General features: G+C 50.7%; 1 protein-coding gene across 2 annotated transcripts in view; it reads left to right on the top strand.

Annotated features, from left to right (window-relative positions):
• Nucleotides 1-12789, top strand: part of N4BP1 (NEDD4 binding protein 1) — a 48919-nt gene extending 36130 nt beyond the window's left edge. The window contains exons 4-7 of one of the 2 annotated variants that reach the window (XM_032424182.1): nt 1512-1608; nt 4090-4197; nt 5942-6049; nt 7733-12788. In XM_032424182.1, coding sequence (XP_032280073.1) covers nt 1512-1608; nt 4090-4197; nt 5942-6049; nt 7733-8090 — 671 coding nt within the window. In that variant the 3' untranslated portion in view covers nt 8091-12788. Of the gene's footprint in view, nt 1-1511; nt 1609-4089; nt 4198-5941; nt 6050-7732 lie in introns of both variants that reach the window. The other variant, XM_032424183.1, reaches the window with a different exon arrangement.
• Nucleotides 12790-24945: the final 12156 nt, after the last annotated feature.

Raw genomic sequence — 24945 nt, 5'->3', positions numbered from 1 at the left:
TCTAAAAAGTAGGTTAAATCTGTCTTTCCATTAGTCTGGGCTTCTGCCCCATTAAATAATCTTTTCTAAAATGGTCACTTGATAAATTTGGGAACCCCCATATAGAGTGGGTTTTGAGCAGTCTATTTAATAGCTTAATATAAATTATGCCTGTTAATTGTGCAGTACTGCATGATTGACTGCAGGCCACATATGAGAGCTTTGAACTTAGCAAATTGTGCAGTAGTCCATAGAAACCTAAGGTTGTTTCTTAGGTCACAGTAGGAGGAGTGGTGAGACTATGCCAGGCAGCCTGACACAGCAGCGGGCCTAGACACAAAGGGTAGATTGGGAGGAGAAAGGGTGAGTTCAGAGCTCACACAGCACTTAAACAGGAAGTGAAACTTAGTCACTGTTGAGGTGGAAATGGTAAGACCACACATTTCTCAAGTATCCCAACTTCCCTCATTCTGGAGAGCATATTTGTCTTTTTTTTTTTTTTTTTTTAAGATTTTATTTATTTATTTGACAGAGAGAGAGACAGCGAGAGAGAGAACACAAGCAGGGGGAGTGGGAGAGGGAGAAGCAGGCTTCCTGCTGAGCAAGCAGCCCGATGCGGGGCTCGGTCCCAGGACCCTGGGATCATGACCTGAGCCAAAGGCAGACACTTAATGGCTGAGCCACCCAGGCGCCCCTGGGGAGTGTATTTGTCTTAACTGAGGGTGCTTGAGGACTGAGGCAGAGCCACTAATTTTTGCAATAGGATCTGTGAGAGGGTCTTGTGACCCCTCCTGTGAGCCCTCCATGCTGTGCATCTCTAGGACAGTAAAACACTGGAGGGGGGGCGGGGGGGGCAGGTGGGTTTCAGTCCAAGCCAGTGCTAAGTACCGTTGCAGGGGATACTCTCTTACCCTGAGCTTTTAGCTGCTTTTTGCCCATTGACTGGTTTTCTAAAGTTTGGCTTTGACCCTCTTTTCTTCTCTGTCATGACCCACTCCCATGAAAATCAGTAAAGGTTCATGCAGATAACAGAGAGGTTGGATACAGTGCCAGCTAGAGGGATATTTTGACATACTCTTGGAATGGGGTCCACACAGGCCTTCCTTGGGATGGGGCAGAGCTGAGTGTCCCTGCCACTCCCTCTGCTTCCAGCCCTGTTTCCTGCCCCACCCTACCCTCTTTCTGGGACTTGTGTCATCAGTCTCTCTGTCCTACTGCTTGTGATGTGAGTGTGAAAAAGTTCTGGATGGTAGGGTTCATTAAATACAGGCTTATGGCTTACTCTTAATTTCAGGAGCAAATGAGTTGAACTTTTTTATATTTAAAAAAATAGCTAAGATCAGTTTTTATGTTGTATTTGCCTTAGTATATATGTTGCTTTTTTTTTTTCCCCTTCCCAATGAATTAGTCTTCTTGAGTCAGTAAAGGTTTTCGTAACTCTCCAAGTGAAACATTTGGGGTACTTTTATTTATTTAAACATCTGGAAGGATAGCCTTTTTCTGAATGTGTATTCAACTTATTCCATGAACAGAACAGCACTTCTTAACCCAGCTCCAGGAGCTTGGAATATTATCTTTAACTCCTGCCCGGATGGTCTTTGGAGAAAGAATTGCTTCTCATGATGACAGGTACGAAAGGCTGTTTTCCTTCCCGAGGTGGGTGCGGGGTGCTGAGGAGCCCACCACCTGCTCCATTGGACAGTTTGTGGTGCTGCTGTGCCCCCTGCATGGAGGGCTTAATAGATCAAGGGGTTTGAGAATTTTAATACTTACGGTCACTAAGGTTATATACTCAGTGGGTTATTTTTTTTTTTGCTATATGGGTTTAGGAACATTACCTAAAATCTGTTTGGTTAGAATGTTTGTTTGTTTATTTGTTTGTTTGTTTCTTAGTAAAACATGACTGAGAATCCATAAGTAGAGCAGATACTGAGTTCTCTTTTTTGATGCATACTAAAAGTAATGTTCCAGTAGAGTTTGTCTTGTCTTAGTGTGGCAGCCTCAAGAATGCTTTTCAAACATTATCTATCTCCTGCTGGTTGATTTTGGCCAGTGACTTAGTTTGTCATTGTCATACCTGAGCCCTCAGTATTTCTTCCATGTCATAAAAGATGGTCTCAGCTGACCCAAAGTGTGATAGGAGTAAGCTGCATTTCTTAGGTTGGTGTGTCACTCAGAAAGCAGGTGTTAGTGCATTGGAGACAGTAGGCTTTAATCTGCACCTTTTGCATTTTTTTCTAAAAGCTTTACTGAGCACCAACCAAGTGCAATGCACAGAGCTAGGCTCTGGGAACACACATGATTCAGACACATTTCCTGCAGTAAGGAGTTTGTGATCTAAAGAAGAAGGCACACAAATAAATAATAGGGGGGAGTTCTGTTGTGGTTGAATAAGAGAAGGTCCCAAATATGACCGGTGGCACGACAGCCAGTTTTTCAAACCCTTCTCTTTGGAGGGAAGTCAGTAGTAGCAAACCTACCAGTATCTGGGAACCTAAGTAGTGGCCTCTTCTTCTTTCCACTCCTGCATTCACCCCCATTATGGTGTTCTGGCCTGAAGCTCTTAGAATGTGCTGGTGGTTTTGCCTCAGTATTCCGCCAAAATGGTCCCCCCACGTTGAAGACAGTGCTTGGCTTATAACCCAAACTAGTGAATGATAGTCAGATGGGTGAGAGATGAAAAGAGGGGCTCAGGAGGGGGGGCGCAGATTTGGGATGACGGGCATTCCTTCAGCAAAAGGTCCACAGGGCCTTCTCCTTGCCAGCCCCTTGCCCTTCTCCAGGCTGGAATGAAAGACCAGATCAGATGGGGAGAATCAGAGGTGATGTGAGAAAATAGCATGAGAGGAAGTGGAAGGAGAACAGCACGTCAGGGTGGGGCAGGGCTGAGAAAGTACTGGGAGACCAGTCCCACTCCTCTCTGTGATACTGGCCTCAGACCCTGCAGTACTCGGGTGGAGGGGCAGGAGGGCTGCTGGGCTCGTGAAGAACCTTCAGATCTCTAACACTGTAGCTGCACACCTGCAGAATTTCAAGGCATGTGCGAGTATGCAGACTAAATAAGCTTGTGCTTAATTTATGACTCTGGGTTTTTAGCAGACCTGGATCTATGTCTTGATTCATAGTACATGCACTCAGAATGCCTTACTATTTTTGTTAGTGCCTCTGAGCAAACTTCACCACTTACAAGTCATGCCAGCTAGGAGTAGTTTATAAAATATTCATTAATAAAGTGTTAATTCATACTTTCCAAGGCATCCTAAGACCTCTGAAATTAATGAGGCTTGTTTTTTAATTCCTTTGAAGTATTCACTATCACTAATAAAAGCAGTTGTTTGCACCTTCTATTGTAGTGATTCTCTTAATGTATTGTTCTGTCGTCTTTGTCTACATTGCCTTAGACAAATGCGGTCTCCCTGACTAAGGGAGAAAACTCAATATTATTATCCTCACAAATCTCTCATTAAGAGGGTTTGAGCGTGAATAATCTCCAGCGATGAACTAGAATTCTCAGTATTGAATTCTTACCCTTCCGTATCACCAGTGCAGCTTCTCATAAATGGCATTCGAGTGGATCTATAACTGGGGCTAAACAGAATGATAGTTCTAGACATCTCAAGTCCGAGCCGAAGATGTGAACCTGTGGGTTTTTGTTTTTGTTTTTTGATGCAAGGCTGACTGTACCAAGCAGCTAATCTTAGAACCAGAGTACTATAGCTTAGCAACCAAAACTTGAAGAGTGATTTCACAGGCTTGTCACCTCGAATTTATTCTTGACTTTAGTCCTTGTGCATCATCTGATGACCACTATCTATGATAATACAACTTCTCTAGAAAAATGTGTAAATCATGTTTGAGATCATTTTTAAAAAGAGAATAATACTGTATGAAAACCAAACCTTCATTTATAATTACACTAATAATTTCAGAGGTATTCAATATTTCAGATTGATCTTCAGCTGACAAGGGCTTAACTTTTCTACCTCCTAGCCATAGTTAAATTCTTTGGTGATTTTCCTGTGAAGAGGAAATCCTTCTGTTTTCTTATAACATAGCTTCTGTAAGCCAGGAATGCCTGCTTGCCCATTTTAACCTCTTATATTACTATAGGTTTCTACTACACTTAGCGGACAAAACTGGTGGCATAATTGTAACAAATGATAACTTCAGAGAATTTGTGACTGAGTCACTCTCTTGGAGAGAAATTATTACAAAAAGGTAATATTTTCTTCTTTGTCTTTGGTTAAGTGTTTTTTGTTGTTTATTGTTTAGTTTTGTTTGGTGTCCACCTTGGCCCTGCAGAAAGCAGTATAGGGAACCAAAGTATCGTAAGACTATCCTCCCCGTCCCCGTCCAAGACTATGGCTGGCCCCTCTAGGTAAGTGGGGGTCCCAGTACAAAGCCTCAAAACCAGCAGGTGATGTGTGGGCATGCTGTGGTGGCTGCAGGGGGTCTTCGAGAGATCCGGTGTTCCCTGACAGGAGGCAAGAGGCACATGTTTATGGCGTAGTTAACTCTTGTTAACAGTGTAGTGGAGCAGAAATGGCCTCCTAACTTGGCTTTGCCCTGATGCTGGGGGAGACTTTGGCAACTCACTGGGTGTCCGTGCTTGATTCAGCCATGAAATACGAAGGGTGGGTTTAATGACAGCGCTGTGATTCCAGTAAGCGGATGGAACCAAAATCAACCTGCTGATTGAGTTTTCACTTCTTGGGAGTGGGAAGAGTATTTGTGCTTTTTAATCTGTGATGCTTTTCTTGATCATTTACCATCATAGTTTACTCATCTATATTGAAAACGTGTTTGAATATCATCCAGAATAAAGTCAAGAGTTGAGCATTCACAGATGTGTTTTATTTGTGATGATACTCTGAATATGTCCACCTGCCTGAAGATCAGTGAACACTGGCTTCCAGGACTTCTTGTTAACAAGCATCATCTGATCGAGTTACGTAACAGCAACAGTCTGTGCTGGCGCCAGGGAGGAGGCCCGTATGCCACAAATCTAAAAACATAAATCAGCATACCTTGAGCTGTGTATAAGTAGTATGTAACAGGTATAACTGGATATTTACCTCTGTTGGGGTTTCACAGTTGCCCCTTGTCTGATACTTGTATTTTGCTAAATCATTAGAGGATTTTAGAAAATAATTCTTTGCTGTAAGTGCCCAGGTGTGAGTTAATTACTCTATGCATTTTGACTCACATGCTGTTAATAAGCTGTTCGTGAGAGCTGAACTGAGAATTGGTCTTTGACCTTCTGGGCACAGTTAACAAGCCATCAATCTTCTAGGACATGTTTCTGTTGGATCTTTGCCCTGGACTCATTGTCAGTATTTATTGGACACTCATCTGTGTATGAAAGGTCTAAATGCAGTCAGGACTCATGTTTCTGTACCAACCCATTTCTTTTAGAACTCACAAAACAAGGCAGAAACCAAGGTCTAGACAACAAAAACAAGCACTTGACTTTTTTTTTTTTTTACATCTTGCCCAGATTTACTAAATCATGCTGAACTGATCTCAGATTTTCTGTCCTCATAGATCATATTGTTTTGTTGTTTTAAGAGGTTTCCTTCAGTGGGTTTGCCTGTAGACACAACTATTCAAAACAAAAGTAAAACCTTTGTTGAGCCCCTGTTGTGTCCTAAGCTGACAGTCTTTAAATCTTGTTTTCAAAGTTGTATTAGGAGAAGCTGCTTCCTAAGCCCAGATAAAAAAATCTGTAAGTCTCAATAAGAAATGTGAGGGCCAACTACTTTATTGAATTTGTATCCAAGAGAGAAATACAGATGGTTTAACTTGGATGTTGTTTTTTTCCGTTAGGCGATTAAGCAGCCTTATGATTTTATAGGTGACTGTTGCCTTGGAATTAGGTGGCCACTGCTACTTTCTTCTCAGTTCCTGCAGCAATAAAAGCTTCATGTTTTCTCCAGCATTGTAATCATACTCTGTGTTGTAGATTGCTTCAGTATACCTTCGTTGGGGACATATTTATGGTTCCTGATGACCCTCTGGGAAGAAGCGGACCTCGATTAGAAGACTTTCTTCGGAAGGAAGTCTTCCTTAGGTATTTGCTTTTTCACATTGTTTTGTATTTACAGACTTGTTTCAGTTCTTTGTGCTTTAGTGTAAGTGATGTCTCTGAAGGACTAAAGATGGCACTTTTAAAATTTTTATTAGCCTTAGACTTAGTGCTGGTGTAATATATTTGAAAACTAATCAAGCACACACCTTGAAGACCAGATTTTCATTTGTGGTCCTTTTGTTTTTAATCCTAGGAGAGGATGGGAGCCAAACTTTCTGTAGGTCTAAAAAAAATAAGCAGATTTTGCTGGCGCTCACTTATTAGCAAATGCCACTTAGGTTCGTTTTGTACGTGTGAATATCCTTCTGTATTCATTTTCCAAAATCATTTGCTTTTTTAATTTGTTATGCTCCTATTAATTTACTTACTATTCAGGAATCACTACCTGGGGAACTGACTCTTTATCTCCACTGGATGGAGAAGCCAGTATTTCATATTCATCTGAAATTGATTTGATAGTTTAGGTTTTCTTTATTGTAGTTTGGGTTTTTGTTTTGTTTTTTTAAAGATATGTTGCTAGTGGTTGTTTCTGTTTTCAGAATTCTCGGGTAATGGACATTGTTTAAACTAGAGTATTTGTGTGCCCAGCTGGCATACAGTATGACCCGGTGACAGCTGATCTGTTTTATTTATAACCGGATCCCTTTGGGGTTCTAGGGTTGGATTTGGGGGTAGTTCACACAGAGGTACTTTTACAGAGGAGACCAGCGAGATTTCAGCTCCCTGGTCTTAGAAATCATTTCTCTTTTGAGCCTTTGGGTTTTATTATATAGATGAGGGCTTACTTCCCAAGGTTCTGCTTCTCTACCTACACCAAGGAAATGGCGGCCATTTTAACATCTGCTGAGTGTCATTGCATCTCCGCTGGGCATTTAAGACCCGGTGCCTGTGTGCAAGCGTCAAGGCCCATGGGTCAGACTTAATGGAAAGAGCGTTCTCTGGCTCCTTCCACACCTCAGCAGCCTGGCAGCAGGGTCCGTCCTGCCTGCACACCTAATCGCTCTTTACAGTGTGTTAACTAATTGAGTAAGAAGTTAATAACAACCCCTCACAGAGGGTCTAACTTTGGAATTCCAGTTAGTTAAGCTTTTGAAGTTGGGAAAAGTGTTCAGCCAGCCCATTTCTCGCCTGCAAGTCCGAGTCACCTGGGAAGCTTCTTAATGAGACATATGCCCTTTATGCATGCGCGCACACGCACACACTCACACCCATGAACATAGAGGTTGTGGGTGCCAGCACCTCGCCCAGACCGGGGGCCTACCGGAACCGGAAGTGGCTCCTCTCCCCAGAGGAGTCCCTTTTTCTAAGCCCTTCCAGCCGGGGCCCCACACAGAATTCGAGTCTCCAGAAGAGTGAGACCCTGTTATCTGTGTCTCTTGAAAGCTCCCAGGTGATTCTGGCAAACCCAGGCTTAGGGCCAGCAGTTGGCTGGGGTCAGTTCTCGGAGCTACAGACCTGGGAGGGTGGGGCAGCTGGTGAAGAGCTGTCACTCCCCATCATGACCGGTCGGGAGGTGGTGTAGGCGCCAGCCCCGTGGACCCCTCTGTGGGCAGCTTGCCTTCAGAAGCCGTGGAGCAGCACAGCCTCAAGGTCACCAGCAGATCTTTTTTGACAGGTTTCTCATTTCTCTTATAACCCAACTCACCAGACTCACTCTATTCACAGAGATATGCAGCCCCTACTCAATGCCTTGCCAAATGTGGGCATGTTTGACCCCAGCTTCAGAGTCCCTGGCACCCAGGCAGCCAGCACCAGTCACCAGCCTCCGGCCCGGCTTCAGGGCGCTCCACCCGGCCACTGGCTTCCTCAGCAGCCCCGCTTTCCAGTTCTGCCAAGCCTTCCCAGTATGCAGCAGAGCGTGCCCATGCCGGCACAGAGGTCTCCTGCAGAAACCAGCGAGCTGAGGGAAGCCCTTCTGAAGATCTTCCCTGACTCTGAGCAAAGACTGAAAATCGACCAGATCCTTGCAGCCCATCCGTACATGAAAGACCTGAATGCACTGTCTGCCATGGTGTTGGACTAAAGGTCACACTTTAGCTTGTGTCTGCACGTGGCAGCAGGAAGCGACATAATGTGAAGAGACCGATTTCCCAGTGGAAATTCTGTTGTAGTGTATAGAAAAGAAAACAGATGTTTTGTGTATAAAAAAATCTGGGTTTTCAAAACCAGCTTTTTCTATATATAAATTATGCTGCTATTACAGATTTAACATTTTCTGTAAAAGGAAAGTACATTTTCTGCCTGTTCAGAACTGTTTAATAGCAGTTACTCTTGAGTGTATTTACATTTTTATGTTTTTTAAACTATTTTCCTTAAAGCTGAAAATATTGACAAATGGATATGATTAGCCTTTCTAAATAAAAAAAAAAAAAGAGTTGCTTTTTTAGGGAAAGCAAGATCTCTTAAAGTATATTTTCTTGAGATGACTATGTAACGTCCACTAACATGAAGTGTGCTCACCACTCCCCAGCCTCCTCTGCCCTCAGCCTGGAATTAGAGTCCTAGGAGTAGGTTTTGCTCCTATCGGTCTTTCGTTGGAGCCACTTGTGAGGGGGCAGGTGGTGCCACTAGATGGCTCCTGTGCCCAGCCATTGTGAATGACCAGGGCTCAGTTAGACTCCCAGAGTGTCAGGGCAAGGAGAAATTCTAGAACTCCTGCAGACCCACCCTGCTTCCCCTCCCACCCTGCAGAAGAGGGAGCTGAGGCTCAGCATGCTCGCCTCCACACACGCCCAGGTCCACAGCTGTGGAGCAGCCGGGCAGGAACCGGACTCCTCGTCCAGTGCTCTGACACGTTCACCAGGCTGAGGCCTCACTATACCTGGCCTGACTAGAAGTCATGTCTTAGCCTCTGAAGATAATAGCGGGATGTGAGGAAGATCCACGAAGAGCCCCGTTGTTACCATAATTTTGTGTCCACAACCTCCATGCGAAGTCTGTGCAGCTTTGCCAAAAAGTGGTTTTCTATTCTCAAGAATGACCCAAGCCAACAAATAGCATTAGTAGCTGCCGTGGGGGCTCAGCCCCTTATTTATTTATCCTGTGTTTGTCTTTTTAGTGTTCTCCTCAGCCGTCCTTCCAGTGAGTCTATCTCAGCATTGGTATCTTGGTATTGTGTTTTCAGTGTTGCTCAAATTCTGTCAGTGAAGTTCTTTTCCTGGGTAATTATACTTAACATCTTTACTGTTCTCTGGACTTTCAAAGGGCTTTGTATTTTCTACCTGTTCTCTTCCCAGGCTGCTCACCGGCAGTTTCGTGTCTGCCCTGGGGGTCGTGCGCCTCCCAGCCCCCAGAACAGCTGCTGAGGACTCGGGGCGGTCTGTTCTTCACGGTGAAGGGACTTTGTTGGCCGTGAGCAGAGCTGGTGGCTCCCCAGGAGGCTCCCTCCCCGTGTGTACGACCCCTCCTTCCCTCAGGGGATGAATCCAGAGTCCTCCAGGTGGCTGGACTTGCATTTCAATCATGTTTTTCTCTCCCGATGCCTTTAAGATGCCTCCCAACGAGGAACTGGTTGTCAGCTGCCACTTTGGGGCAGGTGGCCAGAGTCCCCACCCAGCGGTAGATGTGGAGGTGGGAGACTTGAGGTGGGCAGGAAGTGACTCAGTCGCAGCCCCTGTGCCTCGGCTTCAGAACTGGTGGTTTGTTAAAGTGTGGCAGACGTGTGATGGCTAGGGCTGTCTCGCAGTGACTCTGATCTTCTGGGTTGAGGTTTGGTCTGACAGCCCTGCCAATCCAGTATTTCTCCTATTTGCAGAGGAGGACCCAACAGTAAACCTTGCTGGCCCAGGCTTAGCCACACAGGTCTTCCTGGAAGGGGACTGGGCCTCCGGTGACGCCAGGTGGGGCTGGCTAGGCCGGGGGTTCCATAGTTTTCCTGGGCTCTAGAAGTGACTTGACCCTTGACCTTTGGGTTATCTAAGCCTCTGTATTCTTAGTATTGTTTCTGAGGGCTCTACCTGCCCCTTTCCTCTTTCTAGGGTATGGGAAGGAAGGATGCAGGAAATTAAGTGGGTTAATTACTTCCCTTGATAAATTACAACATAACACGAAAGTCACAGCTCTTTCTGAAACTTGAAAATTAAAAACTCCATTTTCAAACCATTAAAGAGTCATTACTTGTTCTCAGCCTTCTCTTAATACTAGGCTCAGTGTTGACGCTACTCAGATGTTTCTTCGTGGTCTGCCCCCAGCAGTCGATTCCTGAACCACCTTGGTGGTGTTGGCAGCAACGCGCCGCCTCCTGCAACTCCTTGGGCGTTCGTGTGTCGTGGCTCTGCTTCCTGCACTCCCTGGCATTCCTAGAAGGAGGGGGCCAGGCAGGGGGTGCCACCTCGTTCAGTAGACGGCGGGTGTCTGCTCCTCAGAGAGAGGTTGTCCAGGGTTAGAGAATTAAGTAGATGGTGATTCAGGATGGTTCCCGGGCCTGCCTTCTGCCCCAGGCCCTGGCTGCCTTCTCTGGGGGAAAAAAACCTTGTTTGACCTTTCTGTCCAGTAGCCTGTGTTTGAGAGCCTGTAGGCTGCGGGCGAGAAGACGGGGAAGGCATCTCAGCCATCCTGGATGTTTTTGGCTCAGCTTTGTCTGGCAGGCTCAGCTGTGGCTTGGCGGAGTCGCCAGGGACTCAGGCCTGTTGCAGCTTTTGGTTTCTGAGAGGAGGCCTGGGGTCTTGCTTCCTTAGGCTTGTTGTGGTCCTTGTGGAATCCGATTCACGGAGAAAGCCATACTCCCAAGCACCCTCCTGCATCACAGGAAATGCCCTGGGCCCTGGGCCCCCCTGAGTTTGGGCCTGGGCAGGCACCGTTCTCTCTCAGCTCCCAGCCTGGCACCTCCGAGATGTGGCCTTCCTACTTGGAGCTCTCCACCAGCACTGCCATGTCCCCTCCTGCCCTCCTTCCTGTGTCCCTGTCCTCTCCTAATCATGGTCTGTTCCGTCGGCCACGCGGCCTCATGCCATTTGTTTCTTCATGATCAACCTCCCTGTTATTCCCCGTTACTACAGTTCAGACCCTATAAGAACGTCACCTGATTTCTCCTAAGAACCCTCTCCATGTATTGCTGCTCTCCCTCACCTTCCCACTCTTCCTGTTTGGCAAACTTGGCCTTCATCCCACCACTTGGAAACAGTCTAGAAGTCACCGGGGACCACGAAATTGCTGAATTCAGAGGCCTTTTCTCAGTCTTCAGTCTTCATGTCCACACTCAGTGACCAGACTGTTTTGATATTGTTGCCCTTATTTTCCCCATTTTCTGAGATTTCCCTCCCAAATGTTCTTCATTCCTTTCTCTTTTACTGGAAGGCCAGTCTGATTTTCTTTCTTGACAGGTGGTTCTCAAAACTTTGGACCAGCCATGGAACTCATGGTGGGGAGGGCAGCTCTTACTAAAAATTGCAGTTACTGGACACAGCCCTCAGAGCTGTTTATTCGGTGGCCCTGGAGTAAAGCGTGGAAATCAGAGACTTCAGCAAGCTCCCTGGGTGTTTTCCACGCAGGCTGTCCGGGGACCACATGGTGAGAAAGTGCACTCACCCTTAGGGCTCACTAACTCCAGCTTTTGTCCTCCCTAACTTTCCTAGCTCCATGTGTACCCCCTGGGCAGCGACTTGTAGTCCCACCGCTAGGCCTGCCCTGCAGGAACACGTTTCTAGCTCAGCTGGGAGCCCTGTGCCATCCTCAGACTCAGTCCCCAGGCCCTCCACCTGCATCTGTCCCTCACTCTCCATCTCCACCCCACCTGCCACAAAGTCCCCTCCATCCACCCTTGTCTGTGGGTGGCGGCCCCTGACCAGTCAGCCCACCTCTCCCTCCCAGACTCCACAGTGCTCCCAGATTTCTCTTCCAAAACCACATTGCTGGTCACACACTCATCTCTGTTCAGTGATCTTCAGTGCCTCGCGACCAGAGCACCAAGCTCAGCCGTCCCCGAGTGTAGTCTCTGTGCCGTCCGCCTCATGGCCACGTGTGACTGCCCACTTGGAATAGCCCTTCGCCGGACGCTCACTGCAGCCCACACACACTTCCTCAGTTACCTGTGGGCCCCTGCCTCTGCGTGCACCTCTTTCCTTGGCTAGAGATGCCCTTTCTCCCAAATGGCTTCCCCCTGAAAGGCCCAGCCTGCGTCCTGTTTGTACCCTTGCCCGTGCTTCTGCCCAGAAGCAACCCCATGGCGCTCTGTGACCCACAGCACTTGTGTCTGGCTTTTGGCACTGGCCGCGCCGGCTGGTGTCACCACAGCTGATTGTGCACTGTGTCTCACCTCCCTTTCTAGACTGTGAGCTCCTCGCGGGCAGGGACCGTCTGTGTTCACTCTTTGTATTTCCCATGGCACCTAGCACAGTGCCTTGCACTTAATAGGTGCTCAATAAACGTCTGCTCAATTGAACTGGACGACAGTGCCTTCTTGACTGCGGTATCTGGCAGCCGATAAGGCCTTCAGAAGTCACACTGTCGGCATTTGCACCAGGGCCTCCACTGCTCCGCGGCGGTAGACCGCGGGTGGGGTGTCTGCCTGGCTTTCCCCTTCCCTCCGAGGCTCCCAACACACCATGTGGTCCAGGGTGGGCCCCGGACAGGCTGAGCCAAGCCGTGTGCTCTCACTTCTGCCCGCGAGTGGGCCAGGGGCAGATACCCGGCCCAAGCTAGGCCAGTCAGAGCCACTCCTTGGGCCCTAACCCCCCTGCTGGTGGGTCTGAGGAGTGTCATGTCCGGATCTGTTGGAGGCCATTTCCCGCCGTAGGGGGAAGCTGACTATGGTAGAGAGGTAGGAGCAGGACAGCGAGATTCCTGGGCGGGGGTGCCAGGCTGCTGGTGTCGCGGGAGCGTGATGGCACCCGTGCCCTTCCGCAGCTATCGAGAAACGCACTTCCCTTTGCTAAAGCTAGTTCAGGTTGGGTTTACAACACTTGAAATCAAGCGTCTTGAGTAAAATGGATATCACGGCCCCTAGACTTAGCAGATTAAACGGGAGAGGCTCATATCTTTAGAAAGATCCCAAAGACTGGTGCAAACAGAACTTAGGAGTGTTCACCCCAGTCAGAAAATGGTGGTAAGAGGCTGACAGTTTCTGATGTGTTTGAAACTCCCTTCCACCTCCAGGAGAGCGCCGCCCCCACCTTCAAGCAGGCTGTTTCCTGCGGCCGCTTTCCTTCTCAACATCCCCACTTCCTCTTGGGGCTGTCTGGAAAATTCCCTGATGTGAATTTCTTTGTTCAGTTCCCCGGCTGGGCAGACACCAGGCCTGTCTGTCCGGAGTCAGACCTTCCCATACCGTTCCATGTCCCCACCTGTCAGACGGGCGTAACGGAACCACACGTCCTACTCCAGGGGCACTGTGCAGAAGAGGTGTGTCACACCCGTGACGCGTCCGTGACAGCAGTGACATTCAGAGCCATCACCGTGGCCCTGATCAGTAGCCCCTCTGGGACGCCCACTACTGGTCACACCCTTGCAGTTCGCCCCTCATCTCCTAACCAAAGGTCCAAGAGCTTGTCCTCCAGATTCCGGATGCTCTTCTGTCCCTGCCGACTCACTGGGAGTGTGGACCACACCTCCTTCAGAGCCTCAACAGGACCATGGAAGTCCAGCGAGAGAGGGCACTGCTCCTAAAATCTAGGCACCCAGGAGGGCCCCCCAATCTCACCACCAGGGAGGGGAGAGAGGGAAGTGTGGCCACGGGATGCGTGAGTGGGCAGACCCCGACAGCTGGTGCTGAGCACTCGCCACGCCTGGTTCTGTCTTGTTACCCTCACCACACTCCTCTGAGGTCTCTGGGAAGAGCTGGAGCACGGGGCTACTAAGAGATCTGCGTGGCCAGGATTCGTCACCTTCCCCAGAGGTGACGTGGCAGCCAGAATGGTGCCTGAGACGGACCCCCTGCCCCCACCCAGGGAACAGAATCGAGGGCCCGTGACCTGGGTCCAGGCTGTCAGGCTGCAGAGCAGAGAAGCTGTGGAAGGAAGCTGCCTCCCGTCCCCCCGTCCCCCCCTCCCCGCCCCGCCCCTTTCCGTGCAGCGGCAGGGGGGGCCCACGCCCAGCACTGTTCCTGTGGGAGGGCACCAGGAGCAGTTTCCAAAAGGAAAAGTTGGCCAGCACTGTCCGGAGTGAGCCCATGTGTGCATCATACCCACCTTCCATTTCACTTAGGGTGACGCAGATCAGTAAAAGGACCCTGGGTGGGTTTTGAAACCTGAAAGAAGCCTTTTTCACAGCTCCAGTCCTCTGACATTGTGATTCCAGGGTGGGCAGCAGTGACTGGCAAGCAGGGATTTGCCAGAAACAGGGCAGAAGTGCCTACAGCCAGTGCTGGAGCTGGAAGCCCAGGGGTCCTGGGACTCCTTGACTCAGCCCCGCCCACTGGACTCCAGCTTTGGGGCTTTCCTTCCCACCCCCACCAAGGCCCCAGGGAGCTCTGCCGGGCCCCACAGCCTGAAACGCAGTCTGGGGTCAGCCTGGGCAGGCCCTGCCCTTCCCCGTCCTGTGCCCAGAGAGGAGGAGGCCGCCCTGAAGAGAATGCGCTTGTCTGCGCGCCTGTCTGGCTCCAGCTTCCGTCTAGAGTTTCACCCACCAAAACAGGCTGCAGGAAGGAGAGGGCCTCCCACCGCCGGCCAAGGAGCTGCAGCCACTGCTGGGCCCCCATGCCTTCCCCAGACCAGAGTGGGCCTCTCCCCTTGCCGGCCCAGCACAGGCCACTGGTCCCCTCCAGGATGGGCGGGGCGCCGTGCTTCCTCCCGGTGTGGGGCTCAGGAGCCCGAGGCCCCGCTAGTAAGGGGCCGAGATGGGGCCGGAGTCTCCGACACCCACATCCTTCTCTGCCTGCTTCTGCTTCCCACCCCTTCTGTGATTCCATCTCCTCTGTTCACCAGCGGTCCCTGAGCGGCTGCTGTGCGCAGGGGACGGTGCTGGGGGCAGGGGGACAGCCAGATGGCCCCCTTTCAAATCCCAGCCTGGCCTCGTGGGCTTGGGCCCAGTGCTGGCCCTTCTTGCCATGTGACCTTGAGAAGGTAACTCAGCCTCAAGGTCTGTTTCCTCATCCGAGTGGAGGTGACGCTGCTACCCTTGGAGCTGGTGGTTTGCAGCCCTGGCTGCACATTCGGATCACCTGTAGGGAGAGCTTCCAAAACGCTCGCGGCCAGGCCACACCCCAGACTATGGAGATCTGAATCTCTGTAACTCCCCAGGTGGCCCCAGGGTGCCCTCAGATTGCGAACCAACACCCTCCCGGAGAGTTGCTGCAGTCAGAATGAAACCCTAAGAAGCAGGCCCGGCCCCTGGGCGAGTGCTGCTCTTTCCTGACCCCCACCGCTAGGAATGCACCTCGAAGGCCTGGCAGTGCCCCTCACGATGCATGGCGCTCCGGTAAGGCTTCCTCCTCAAGGCCTCATCTTACCTTTGGTGTTTCTCAAACCCAAGATGCTGCCGAGGCAGGATGCCACGGGGAGCACTGAGCCAGGGGAGCCCAGAGGAGCCCCTCCCAGGACTCTCCTGTTTGCAGGACTGACCTTGATTTTCCCCCGCCCTCGGCCCAGCTGTGTATCATTCACTTCCTGGCAGAAGCTGGCTCCGATCACATCCCGGGACAGTTTCTGAAGGAGAACAAAAGGGAGGGGCGCCTGGCATCCATGAAACATGTAAGCTACTCTCCGCCAAACCCGCGCCATCCCGCTGTCCATCACGCACAGCCCCAGGGACCCCAGTCGCCGTCCAGCAGAGCGCAGAGGGGGCCTGGGAGTCCAGAGGGGCAGTACACACCGTGGGGAAGGACAGGAGTCGTCCAGCCCGGGAGAACGCCTATTTCAGGCCGGCTGAAAGAGGCTGGCTGGCTTGGGTTCCCACGACCATCAGCCATTAGGTGAGGCAAGACTCAACTCCAGATCTTAATCCAACGCCGGTTCTCTTCACTGCCTCCCTGGAACAGTGTTTTCCAGTGACACCTGCAGGTGCACCCCGGCCCCGGAGCATTGACATGGAGGACCGGCCTGAGCACCAAGTGCACAGGGTGGTTCCCCTGAAGTGGGGATGTTGGATAGTGACTGCCCGAGTCCCCTGGTTCCTCGGTCCCATATCCCCGGCCCTGGGAGGGCACCCGGGAGAGCTGCCGGGAAGAGGCCTTCCTCCACCACAGAGATGGCCTTGGCAGAGGTGACGGTCTCCCTCCGATGTTCCAGCACCCAGGCCTGGGTCCATCTGCTGCCCTGAGGCTTGTTTCAACCGAAACAAGCAAAGCTAAGGCTTTGCATCCCCATGTCACTGTTACCATAATCCCCAGGAAACTCTGCATGATGGGGCCAGGGCCTGTGCCTGAGAACCAGCCCCAGCAGCAAGTGACTCTACGACACAAGCCCCTTTCCAGACTGGAGATCAGGCCCCTTCTGTTTGGTCTTTTCAGGTGTCCCTCACAGCTACCCCCAGTCCCAGCCAGGGCTGTTCACCAGCCTCTTACTAGGACCGAGCTCCACCACAGCTGGTGGGTAGAGTAGTTATCCCATCTTGCACGTGTGGAAACTGAGGCAGAGCCATTCTGTGACCTGCAGAGCCAAGACTCGAAGCCAAGCCTCCACACTCGGTCCCTCCTGCGATGGCTCGTGTCCACCAGCTCATCCACCGACGTCAGGCTCTAGTCAGACCTGCCAGATTCTGAATTTCTGGTGGGAGGAGGGCTGAGGGCTGGAGGGCCAGAGAGCAGAAGTGTGAGTGGGGTGACTGGGAGGCGGCCAGTGGGAACAGGGGAGCTGTGGATGGGGAGGAGTGTCCCTGTCAGAGGAAACAGCACATGGAAAGGGAGGCCAGGCGGAGGGACTCAGGAGAAGGTCAGGGAGGACGGTCTGGCCCTCCATTTCTAGCCTCCTTGAGGGGCCAGCACTAAGGGGCCGGCCAGTCCTGTCACTTGAGACCAAAATTCCATGCCCTTCCCTGGTATCAAGAAAACGCCTGCCCCCATCCCTTTCCCCCCGTGGGTCTGCTTCTCCGCAGCAGACCCGGCTTCCCTGCTTCTCTGTGCTTGCAGCAAAAATGGCCACGCCAAACCTCCCTGGCCTCACTGTTCCAAACTGCACCAGGACCAACTACGATCACCATGTACCACTTCCACGTTACAGGAGGTAGACTCTGAGGAGTCAGCTTGTATCAAGCGGTCCACTCCTAGCCACCCTGCTATGGCCCAGGTGTGCAGGGGCAGGCCACAAAATGAGAACAACCACAGCTCACATGTATGATCTCCTAGCACGTGCCCAGTAGTACTGTGGGAAACGAGGTACACACTAGCGGACTCTCGCTGAACCGACGTAACAACCCTCTGATGTTACAAGGGTCACCCCTGCTCCGAGTCCAGAACTGCCAAGTCCCACACCTGGGCGGGGCCGCCCAGGACCGGGGCTGCTCCAGCTTTAAGCAAGACAGGTGCACCACAAGCTGTGATGAAGCCCCAGGGAGGTGAGACACTGAGATGATGAGGGGTGACAGCTGGGTGCTCCAGGAGCAAGGAGCTGATGGCCCAAGAGCCAGGTGAGGCACCAAGGAGGTGCCTAAGAGCAGAGCTTCGCAGGGATATTTGGGGACGTGGGTTACCAAAGAAGGCTCTCAGGAGGGAGAAGGAGGGAAGCAGGAGGGGCCAGGGACAAAGCTAAACAAGGACGCAGTCTCAGCACAGGTGGCTTTCCCTGACCCCCCAGGAGGCCGCGGGGCATGAGAGGCACTGGAGTTAGTCCCCCCTTGCCACGGCTGTGCAGCGTGATGGTCAGTCGCGGAGTGTAGCCGTCCACACAGGCAGCCCCGCTGCAGGCATCAGCCAACACTTGTGGCCACAGGTGGACACGCCGGCCCAGCCACGGAGTGTGGCTGTGGCACCACCACATCCCTTTGAACATAGCCCCAGCAGCTCTCAGCTCCCATGCGGTCATGATGTCTGGGAGGGCGTTCCAAGGGACATCAGTGGGACGAGCTCCTGCAGCCGGTCCCAAGGCCGTACCTGGCTCTCATCATCTCCCTTTCACATGACCCATGCTGAATTCTCATCCCCCTGCTGGCCTAGGTGGCTTGTCTGCTGGGGGACCCAGACCCTCAGCCCCGCAGGGACTCATGCCCTCTGTTGGCTGTGCTTGCACACTCCCAGTTAGAACTGGGCATGGCAGGTCAAAGTGGGGCTCCGGTGGATCTGAGCGCCAAACGTGTGCCTCCCTCCCCCTGGGATGTGGCAGAAGTCCCCTCTGCTCTTGATGGGCAGGGTCCCCCTGCCACTGTGCCTGCAAGCCTCTGGGCACACAGGGCCCAAAGTGACCATATGGCGGTTATAGCCTGAAGTCGGTAGGGCTCGTACTGTGTCCCCGATGGAAGCACCACCCCCCGTGGGAGCCAGGACCTCCAGATTCAAGAGCAGAAAGTTGCGAGGACAGGAAGCCCTGAGTCCTCAAGTGCTCACTGGAAGGAACGGGGCCATAATGACTTCCATCCCTTGGCTCCCAGACCCGTCTCCTCTGCCTGCGGAGTAGCTGTTGCTTCAAAGAGTACACCGCATCCGATACAGGACAGCTCCCCGTCCTGGCGGGTGACATCGCCACGCTCGCACCTCCCCCGTGCTCTTAAGAGACCATTCCACTGCGCTGTCAGGATGAAGCTTCTGGTCGGGCAGATGGGCAGGACAGTGGCTGCCACGGGCACATGCTCACTTCTGCTCCTTCTTTGCTGCCAAATGAGTCCCTTGGCCTGCAGGAGGTCTTTGCTGAGGGATCTCTGACCCTAGGACAGTGGTGCCGGCCGAGACCCCGCAGGCAGGGAAGGCAGACCCTCACCTCCCCCAGCGCAGTCTGCATGGGAGCAAGCACCCGAGACAATCTAACTCTCCCCGAGCCTAATCTCGCTTAGACCTGAAAAGGGTCTCTTTGATGTCTTAAATGGGGGAAAGAAGGAACAAAACCAGGTTTAATCTCTCACAAGGCACTCTGCTACGCATGCTATTTGGGAACACGATTCAAACCAACCAGGCCAGGGCCAGGGTGTATCCCCAGTAAATGGGGCAACTTTCCTCTTGGAAAGACATGGTGCCTCTGTCTTCCAAGCACTGGGCCAGAGTCTAGACACCAGTCAGTCCTGGTTCTGGCTCTGACCAGGCTTCACAGAGGTTTCTTGGAGGAACCCTGCCCCTCCCTGGGCCTGCGTCCCCATCTCAGGATGAGGGGTGGAGGGCTGACCTCTGAAAGCTCTTCCATCTCCAACCTTTCCTGTTTGTTGGAATCTTTTTTTCTTATCCAGAGCAGAGGAGGCCAAGAGCAGGAAGAATAAGGTGAGGCTTCCTTAGAAAACAAACCAGAAGTTTCTTACAAAGTGAGATGCATATCTACCCTATGACTCAGGAATTCCACTCCTAGGTAATTACCAAAGTGGATGAACACATATGTCCACAAAAAGACTTGTACAAGAACATTTACAGCAGCCTTATTTCTAATAGCAACCTAGAAGTAACCCAAGTACCCAAGAGGTAAATGGATAAACTAATTGTGGAATGTTCATATGATGGAATTACTCAGCAGGTACTCAGACCACACTCTTCTGACTCTACAGACAGACACAACAGCATGGACAGATGGGTGAAAAAAGCCAGACATGAGTACACACTGTATGATTCCATTTATATGAAATTCTAGAACAGGCAAAACTGCTCTATGGGAATGGCAATCAGAAAGCAGTGGGTAAGGGGAGAAGACAGAGGAACCTTTCTGGGCTGATGGAAATGTCCTATATCTTCTTTGAGTTCCGGTCATACAGGTGATATAGGTATACACAACTGTCAGAACATAGACTGAAAAATTAGGATCTGTGCATTTTAATGCATGTACATAATGCCTTAATTTTAAGAAGTTAATTAAACTAAAAAAGGAAGAGAAAGAAAACTAGCCACACAGGGAAGCTGGTCCTGGGTTTCCAGCCGAGACCTGCCCCAACCTCTAAGGAGCTCGTTTGTCTTGTTAATGTTTAGCAGTTTCCAGGCCGGGGACCAAGGGTCCTACCTAGCCACTTTCACAGGCATGTCATTCAGGGAGGAGACCCTAGGGGTAGAGATGAGGAGGGGGGAGGGAGGACATGAGGAACAGCTTATAAGTTCCTCAGCTACAGCCCAGGAAAAGGGCTCATTTATTCTGTGAGCATTCACTGAGCATCTACTATGTGCCGGACACTGTGGTAGGCACTGGAGATACAGCGATGACCAAGAGACATGGTCCCTACCCTCATGGAGCTCTCTGGCAGACAGAGACATTGAACAATTAATCACTCCAACAAGCACCTCACCCCCGGGCCATGATCTGAGAAGGAGAAGCACAGGGAGCTCCAAGATCACATGCCTGGGTTTCCCCCCTCGCCTGTGTCCAGGAAAGGCCTCTCAGGGGCCATGAGTACAGAACTGGGTTCTGAATGATCAGAAGATGTTAACCAGGTGAAAAATACAAGTGAGAGCATCCCACCCCAAAAGCCAGAGCAGAGAGAACCTGACACAGGAATTACAAAATTAGCTGTCTAGGAGAGGGCAGGTGATCAACAGCAATGGTGGAAAGGTACAGCATCAGGCACCAAAGTCACTGTAGGTGTGGGGACCTCAGGGGCACTGCACATAGAGGGCCCTTCTGCATAGAGGGGATTGTTGCCCTGAAGGACTGCAGGCCTAGAGTTGTCCTATCATCCTGCATTTTTTTTAAAGATTTATTTATTTATTTGAGAGAGAGAGCATGAGTGGGGGGGGAGGGGAAGAGGGAAAGGGAGAGAATCTCAAGCAGACTTCACGCTGAGCATGGGGCCCAATGTGGGGCTCAATCTCATAACCCTGAGACCATGACCTGAGCCGAAATCAAGAGTCGGATGCTTAACTGCCTGAGCCACCCAGGCACAAGCCCCCATCATCCTGCTTTTCAAGAAAATCTAGAAATCTGGAGTTTTTAAAATGTAAACGCAAATCAATTTTTAAATCTTGACTCCATGGGGCGCCTGGGTGGCTCAATCGGTTAAGTGTCTGCCTTTGGCTCAGGTCATGATCCCAGGGTCCTGGGATCAAGCCCCATGTGCGGGCTCCCTGCTCAGTGGGGAGCCTGCTTCTCCCTCTCCCACTCCCCCTGCTTGTGTTCCCCCCTCACTGTGTCTCTCTCTGTCAAATAAATAAATAAAATATTTTAAAAAAATAAAATAAAATAAAAAATAAAAAATAAATCTTGACTCCATTTTTTATATCATTTCGATAAATTCAAAGCAATCCCAATCAAAATTCCAGCAGGATTTTTTGTAAATTTTGCAAGCTGGTTATAATATTTATACAGAAAAGCAAAGGACCTAGAATATCCAAAAGCAATTTTGAAAAAGAAGAACAAAGAAGACTCACAGTACCTGATTTCCAGATTTAGTATAAAGATCAGAATTAGGACATTATATTTTGGCAAAAGGACAAATTCACAGATCAATGAAATGGAAGACAGCATGCAGAAATAGGCTCACATATATATAATCCATTATTATTATTATTATTATTATTTTTGCAAAAGTGCAAAAACAACTCAATGAAGAAAGGATATTCTTTTCAGAAATGATATGTCCATGTGACAGACCCCCATGACCCTCACTTCCTGGTCCTGTAAGTCTCTCTCCTTGAGTGTGGGTGGGACATATGACTTGCTTCTAACCAATGGAATATGGCAAAGTGATGGAATGTTGCTCCCATGACTGTTACATTTTATGAATGTCCATCCTGCGAGCACTTGCCCCAGAGACTCTCCTTGCTGGCTTAATGGAATGAGCAGTTATGTTTGGAAAGTCCATGTGACTAGGATCTGCCTCTAGTTTGGCCAGCAAGAAGCCAGGAAGGAATTGAATCCTGACAACAACTTGGAATGAACTTGGAAGCAGAGTCTTTCCAGTCAAGCCTCCAGATGAGAATGCAGCCCAACCAACACCCAGATTGCAGCCCAGTAAAACCCTAAAGAGATACCCCAGGTAAGCTGTGCCTAGACTCCTGAAAGAAAATATGAGATAATAAAACATGTGTTGTTTTAAGCCACTAAGTTTGTGGCAATTTTTGATGCAACATAGAAAAGTAATAAAATTCATAAGCCAAAAACGAATCACCACCAAATGTTATACCATACATAAAATTTAACTGAAAATAGATCATAGGTCTAAATGCAGAACCATAAACCTAATAGAGGGGGGAAAAAAACTGAACACGGGTATATTTGGACAGGCAGTGGCCAAGATGGGAGCCATGGGGTGAGTGGGAGCAGTGATGGAGAGAGAGCCCAGTGGTGGTCCACTAGGATCTGAGGTCAAGGCAGCCTGAAGTAGCATGGAGGCAGCCACAGCCTCGGCTCCAGGATCTCTGGTGGCATCTCTGTTCCCTCTGGTCTCTTGCTCCCAACAGCCCAGTGGCTCTGTATTCTCTAGTCTGGTCCAAACCTGACTGGCTTAGCTAATGCCACCCCCATGGGTCAGAATCCTTTGCCCCAAGCCCTTCTAAGCAGTTTAGGGTGCCCAGTCCTGGGTCAGTGCTCACTCCAGGTCTAATTCGTTTCCACCCCTGTGCACACTCAGCCATCGCCACTTCCTGGCGGGGCCACGGGAAGGACACTATGCAGGTGCAGTGATGGACACATCTGAAAGTTGGCCGGCTTTCTCGGCCTCGACCTCCTCTGCTGCCCACAAGGGCCCAGTACCTTCCATGCCCACACTCCACAGTTCCCTGTGGCCCTCCAGTGCCTCCTATGTCATCACAGCTTCAACCACCAGCTCCTGCTGCGCTGCTGGGACTGCAAGCCCAGTCCAGCCACAACTGCCCGCAAGCCCCAGCTGAGGAGGCTGGAAAGCAACTTTGCAAGGACAGGTGTGGGGTGGGTGCAGAAGGCTCCCTGGGAAGTGCAGGGCCCATCTTCTAAGAATAGCCTCCAGGGAAATAGGCAGCACAGCCCTGAGTCACCACAGACGACTGGCGCCAAGGGATCTCTGGGTGGCTTTAAGTTCACAAGCATCTATGTGTGCCAGAGCCGTGCAGGGACCAAGAGATGGGAAAACTTTCAAGTAAACGAACAGGATGGCTCGTGATCCAAGCGAGTGTCAGCAGGGCCCCCTAGCAACATCCGTGCAGGGAGGTGCAAAGGGGTGCTCTTCGAAACCAGAGCTCAGTGGAGGGTGCTGGGCACCCAGATTAAAGGAGGATTGAGTTCTACGCTGCCTTGGCTGACCCCCAGATCAGTCCCTGGCACAGCCCCCAGCAAGCCCCTCCTGTGTTCTTTCATCTGTGGACAGAGCCACCAGGGACTGTGGGTGGGGACAGGGTGGGGTGGGGACTGTGACTTCTGGAATGTCCAAAGGACACCAAAGCTGTTTCAAGAATGGCAAAATGTAAATCTCAGTTTCTTTTTGTCCTGCAGTGCCGTAAATGTGCCAATGTCTTCAGCAAGCTAGAAAAATAGAGTAAAGAAAACTGGGATGGCGCAGAAGGGCTACGCCGGGCAGCCAACCAATTTATGCCCAGAAGGGGAGGTGAAAACCTCTGAGGAAAGATGGAGGTCCCATGCCCCCCCACACACACACAGCACCTCTGTGGCTTGTCACCAGATGTAGGTTGCTACGGTGTTGGGGAGGGAAGGTCCAACTGAGCAGACCATGAAAATGTCTCCAGGGGAAGAAGTTGGGGAGGGTCTATTTGCTTGTTCTGTTGTGCACGCAACAAGTTTTTTCAACTTATATTCATTTGAGGTGGTTTGAGGATGTCACACTGCTGCACCCTAGGGCTGACCAGGGGCCACCAAGTGCCTAAGTCCTAATGTGACAGGTGACAAAGGTGACCCAATATATAGGGGGCTCCATCCTGGGAGGCTTCCTAGGGAAGAAACATGTGGGAGTGGGTCTGAAAGGTTGCAGTGACTCTGGGGGGTGGGGCATGCAGCAGGATAGAGCACTCCCAGTGGCGGTGGGACCAAAGCCTCTGCAGGAATTAGCAAGCTGTGTCCAACAGAATGGGAAGAAACCGAAGGGTCCCCCAGCCAGCAGGAAGGGCTGCCAAGTGGACCAGCATCAGACAGAGAACCAGAGTCTGAAGTTCATCCTGCTCCAGTGGCTATTGGTACCTGCCCTTGGCTGCCACCCACTGCGTCCCCTGCCATCCGGAAGCTCATTGACATCCCTGGAGTCTAGCTGGGACTGTCATCCAGGACAGTCTCATGTGGCCTCACTATTTGGCCTGGACTTCCTCGCAATGTGGTAGCTGAGTTCTAAGGACAAGCATCCCAAAAGAGAAAGAGCAAGGAGGAAGCTATATTGCTTTGTTTAGGCTTCAGAAGTCACACAGAGTCACTTTTGCCATTTCCTATTGGTCAGGGCAGTTATAAAGATCTAGTGGGGCCACATATAGGGAACCTAGACTCTACCTCTTGAAGAAGAGCATCAATGCCATCTTGTAAGAGCATGGGGGAATGGCGTGTCAATATTGGTGCCGCTATCTTTGGAAAATAGTGACTACCTCCCAGAAGCAAGCAAAATTTATTTCAGCCTTGAAGGATGAGCTGGAGTTAGCCAGGTTATGGGAAGGAGCATTCCAGGCAGAGAGAACAGCATAGGGAACAACTCTGAGGTGTTCTGCATATCTGAGCACCGAAGAGAAGACCTGTGTTCTTACAACAAGGGTGCACAGATACAGAAAGTGAGGCTGGAAAGGTAGGCAGGGCCAGAGTGTACAGGGCTCCGGAAGCCAGAGCGGGTTTAAGTAAGCCTAAGGGCACTGTGAGGCCACCAAGTGACATGATCAAGTGGATATTCTGAAACGCTTAAAGCGCTGCCGTCTGGAAAATGGGTTGGAAGGGGTAAGAGTGGATGAATGAAGAGATGGTTCTGAGAACCCAGGTGCCTGGGAACAGAGG

The sequence above is a fragment of the Phoca vitulina genome, unplaced genomic scaffold, assembly GCF_004348235.1.
Source record: "Phoca vitulina isolate PV1807 unplaced genomic scaffold, GSC_HSeal_1.0 scaffold30, whole genome shotgun sequence".
Lineage (NCBI taxonomy): Eukaryota > Metazoa > Chordata > Mammalia > Carnivora > Phocidae > Phoca > Phoca vitulina.
Note: the sequence above shows the minus strand (reverse complement) of the source record. Positions and strands in the feature narration are given on the sequence as shown.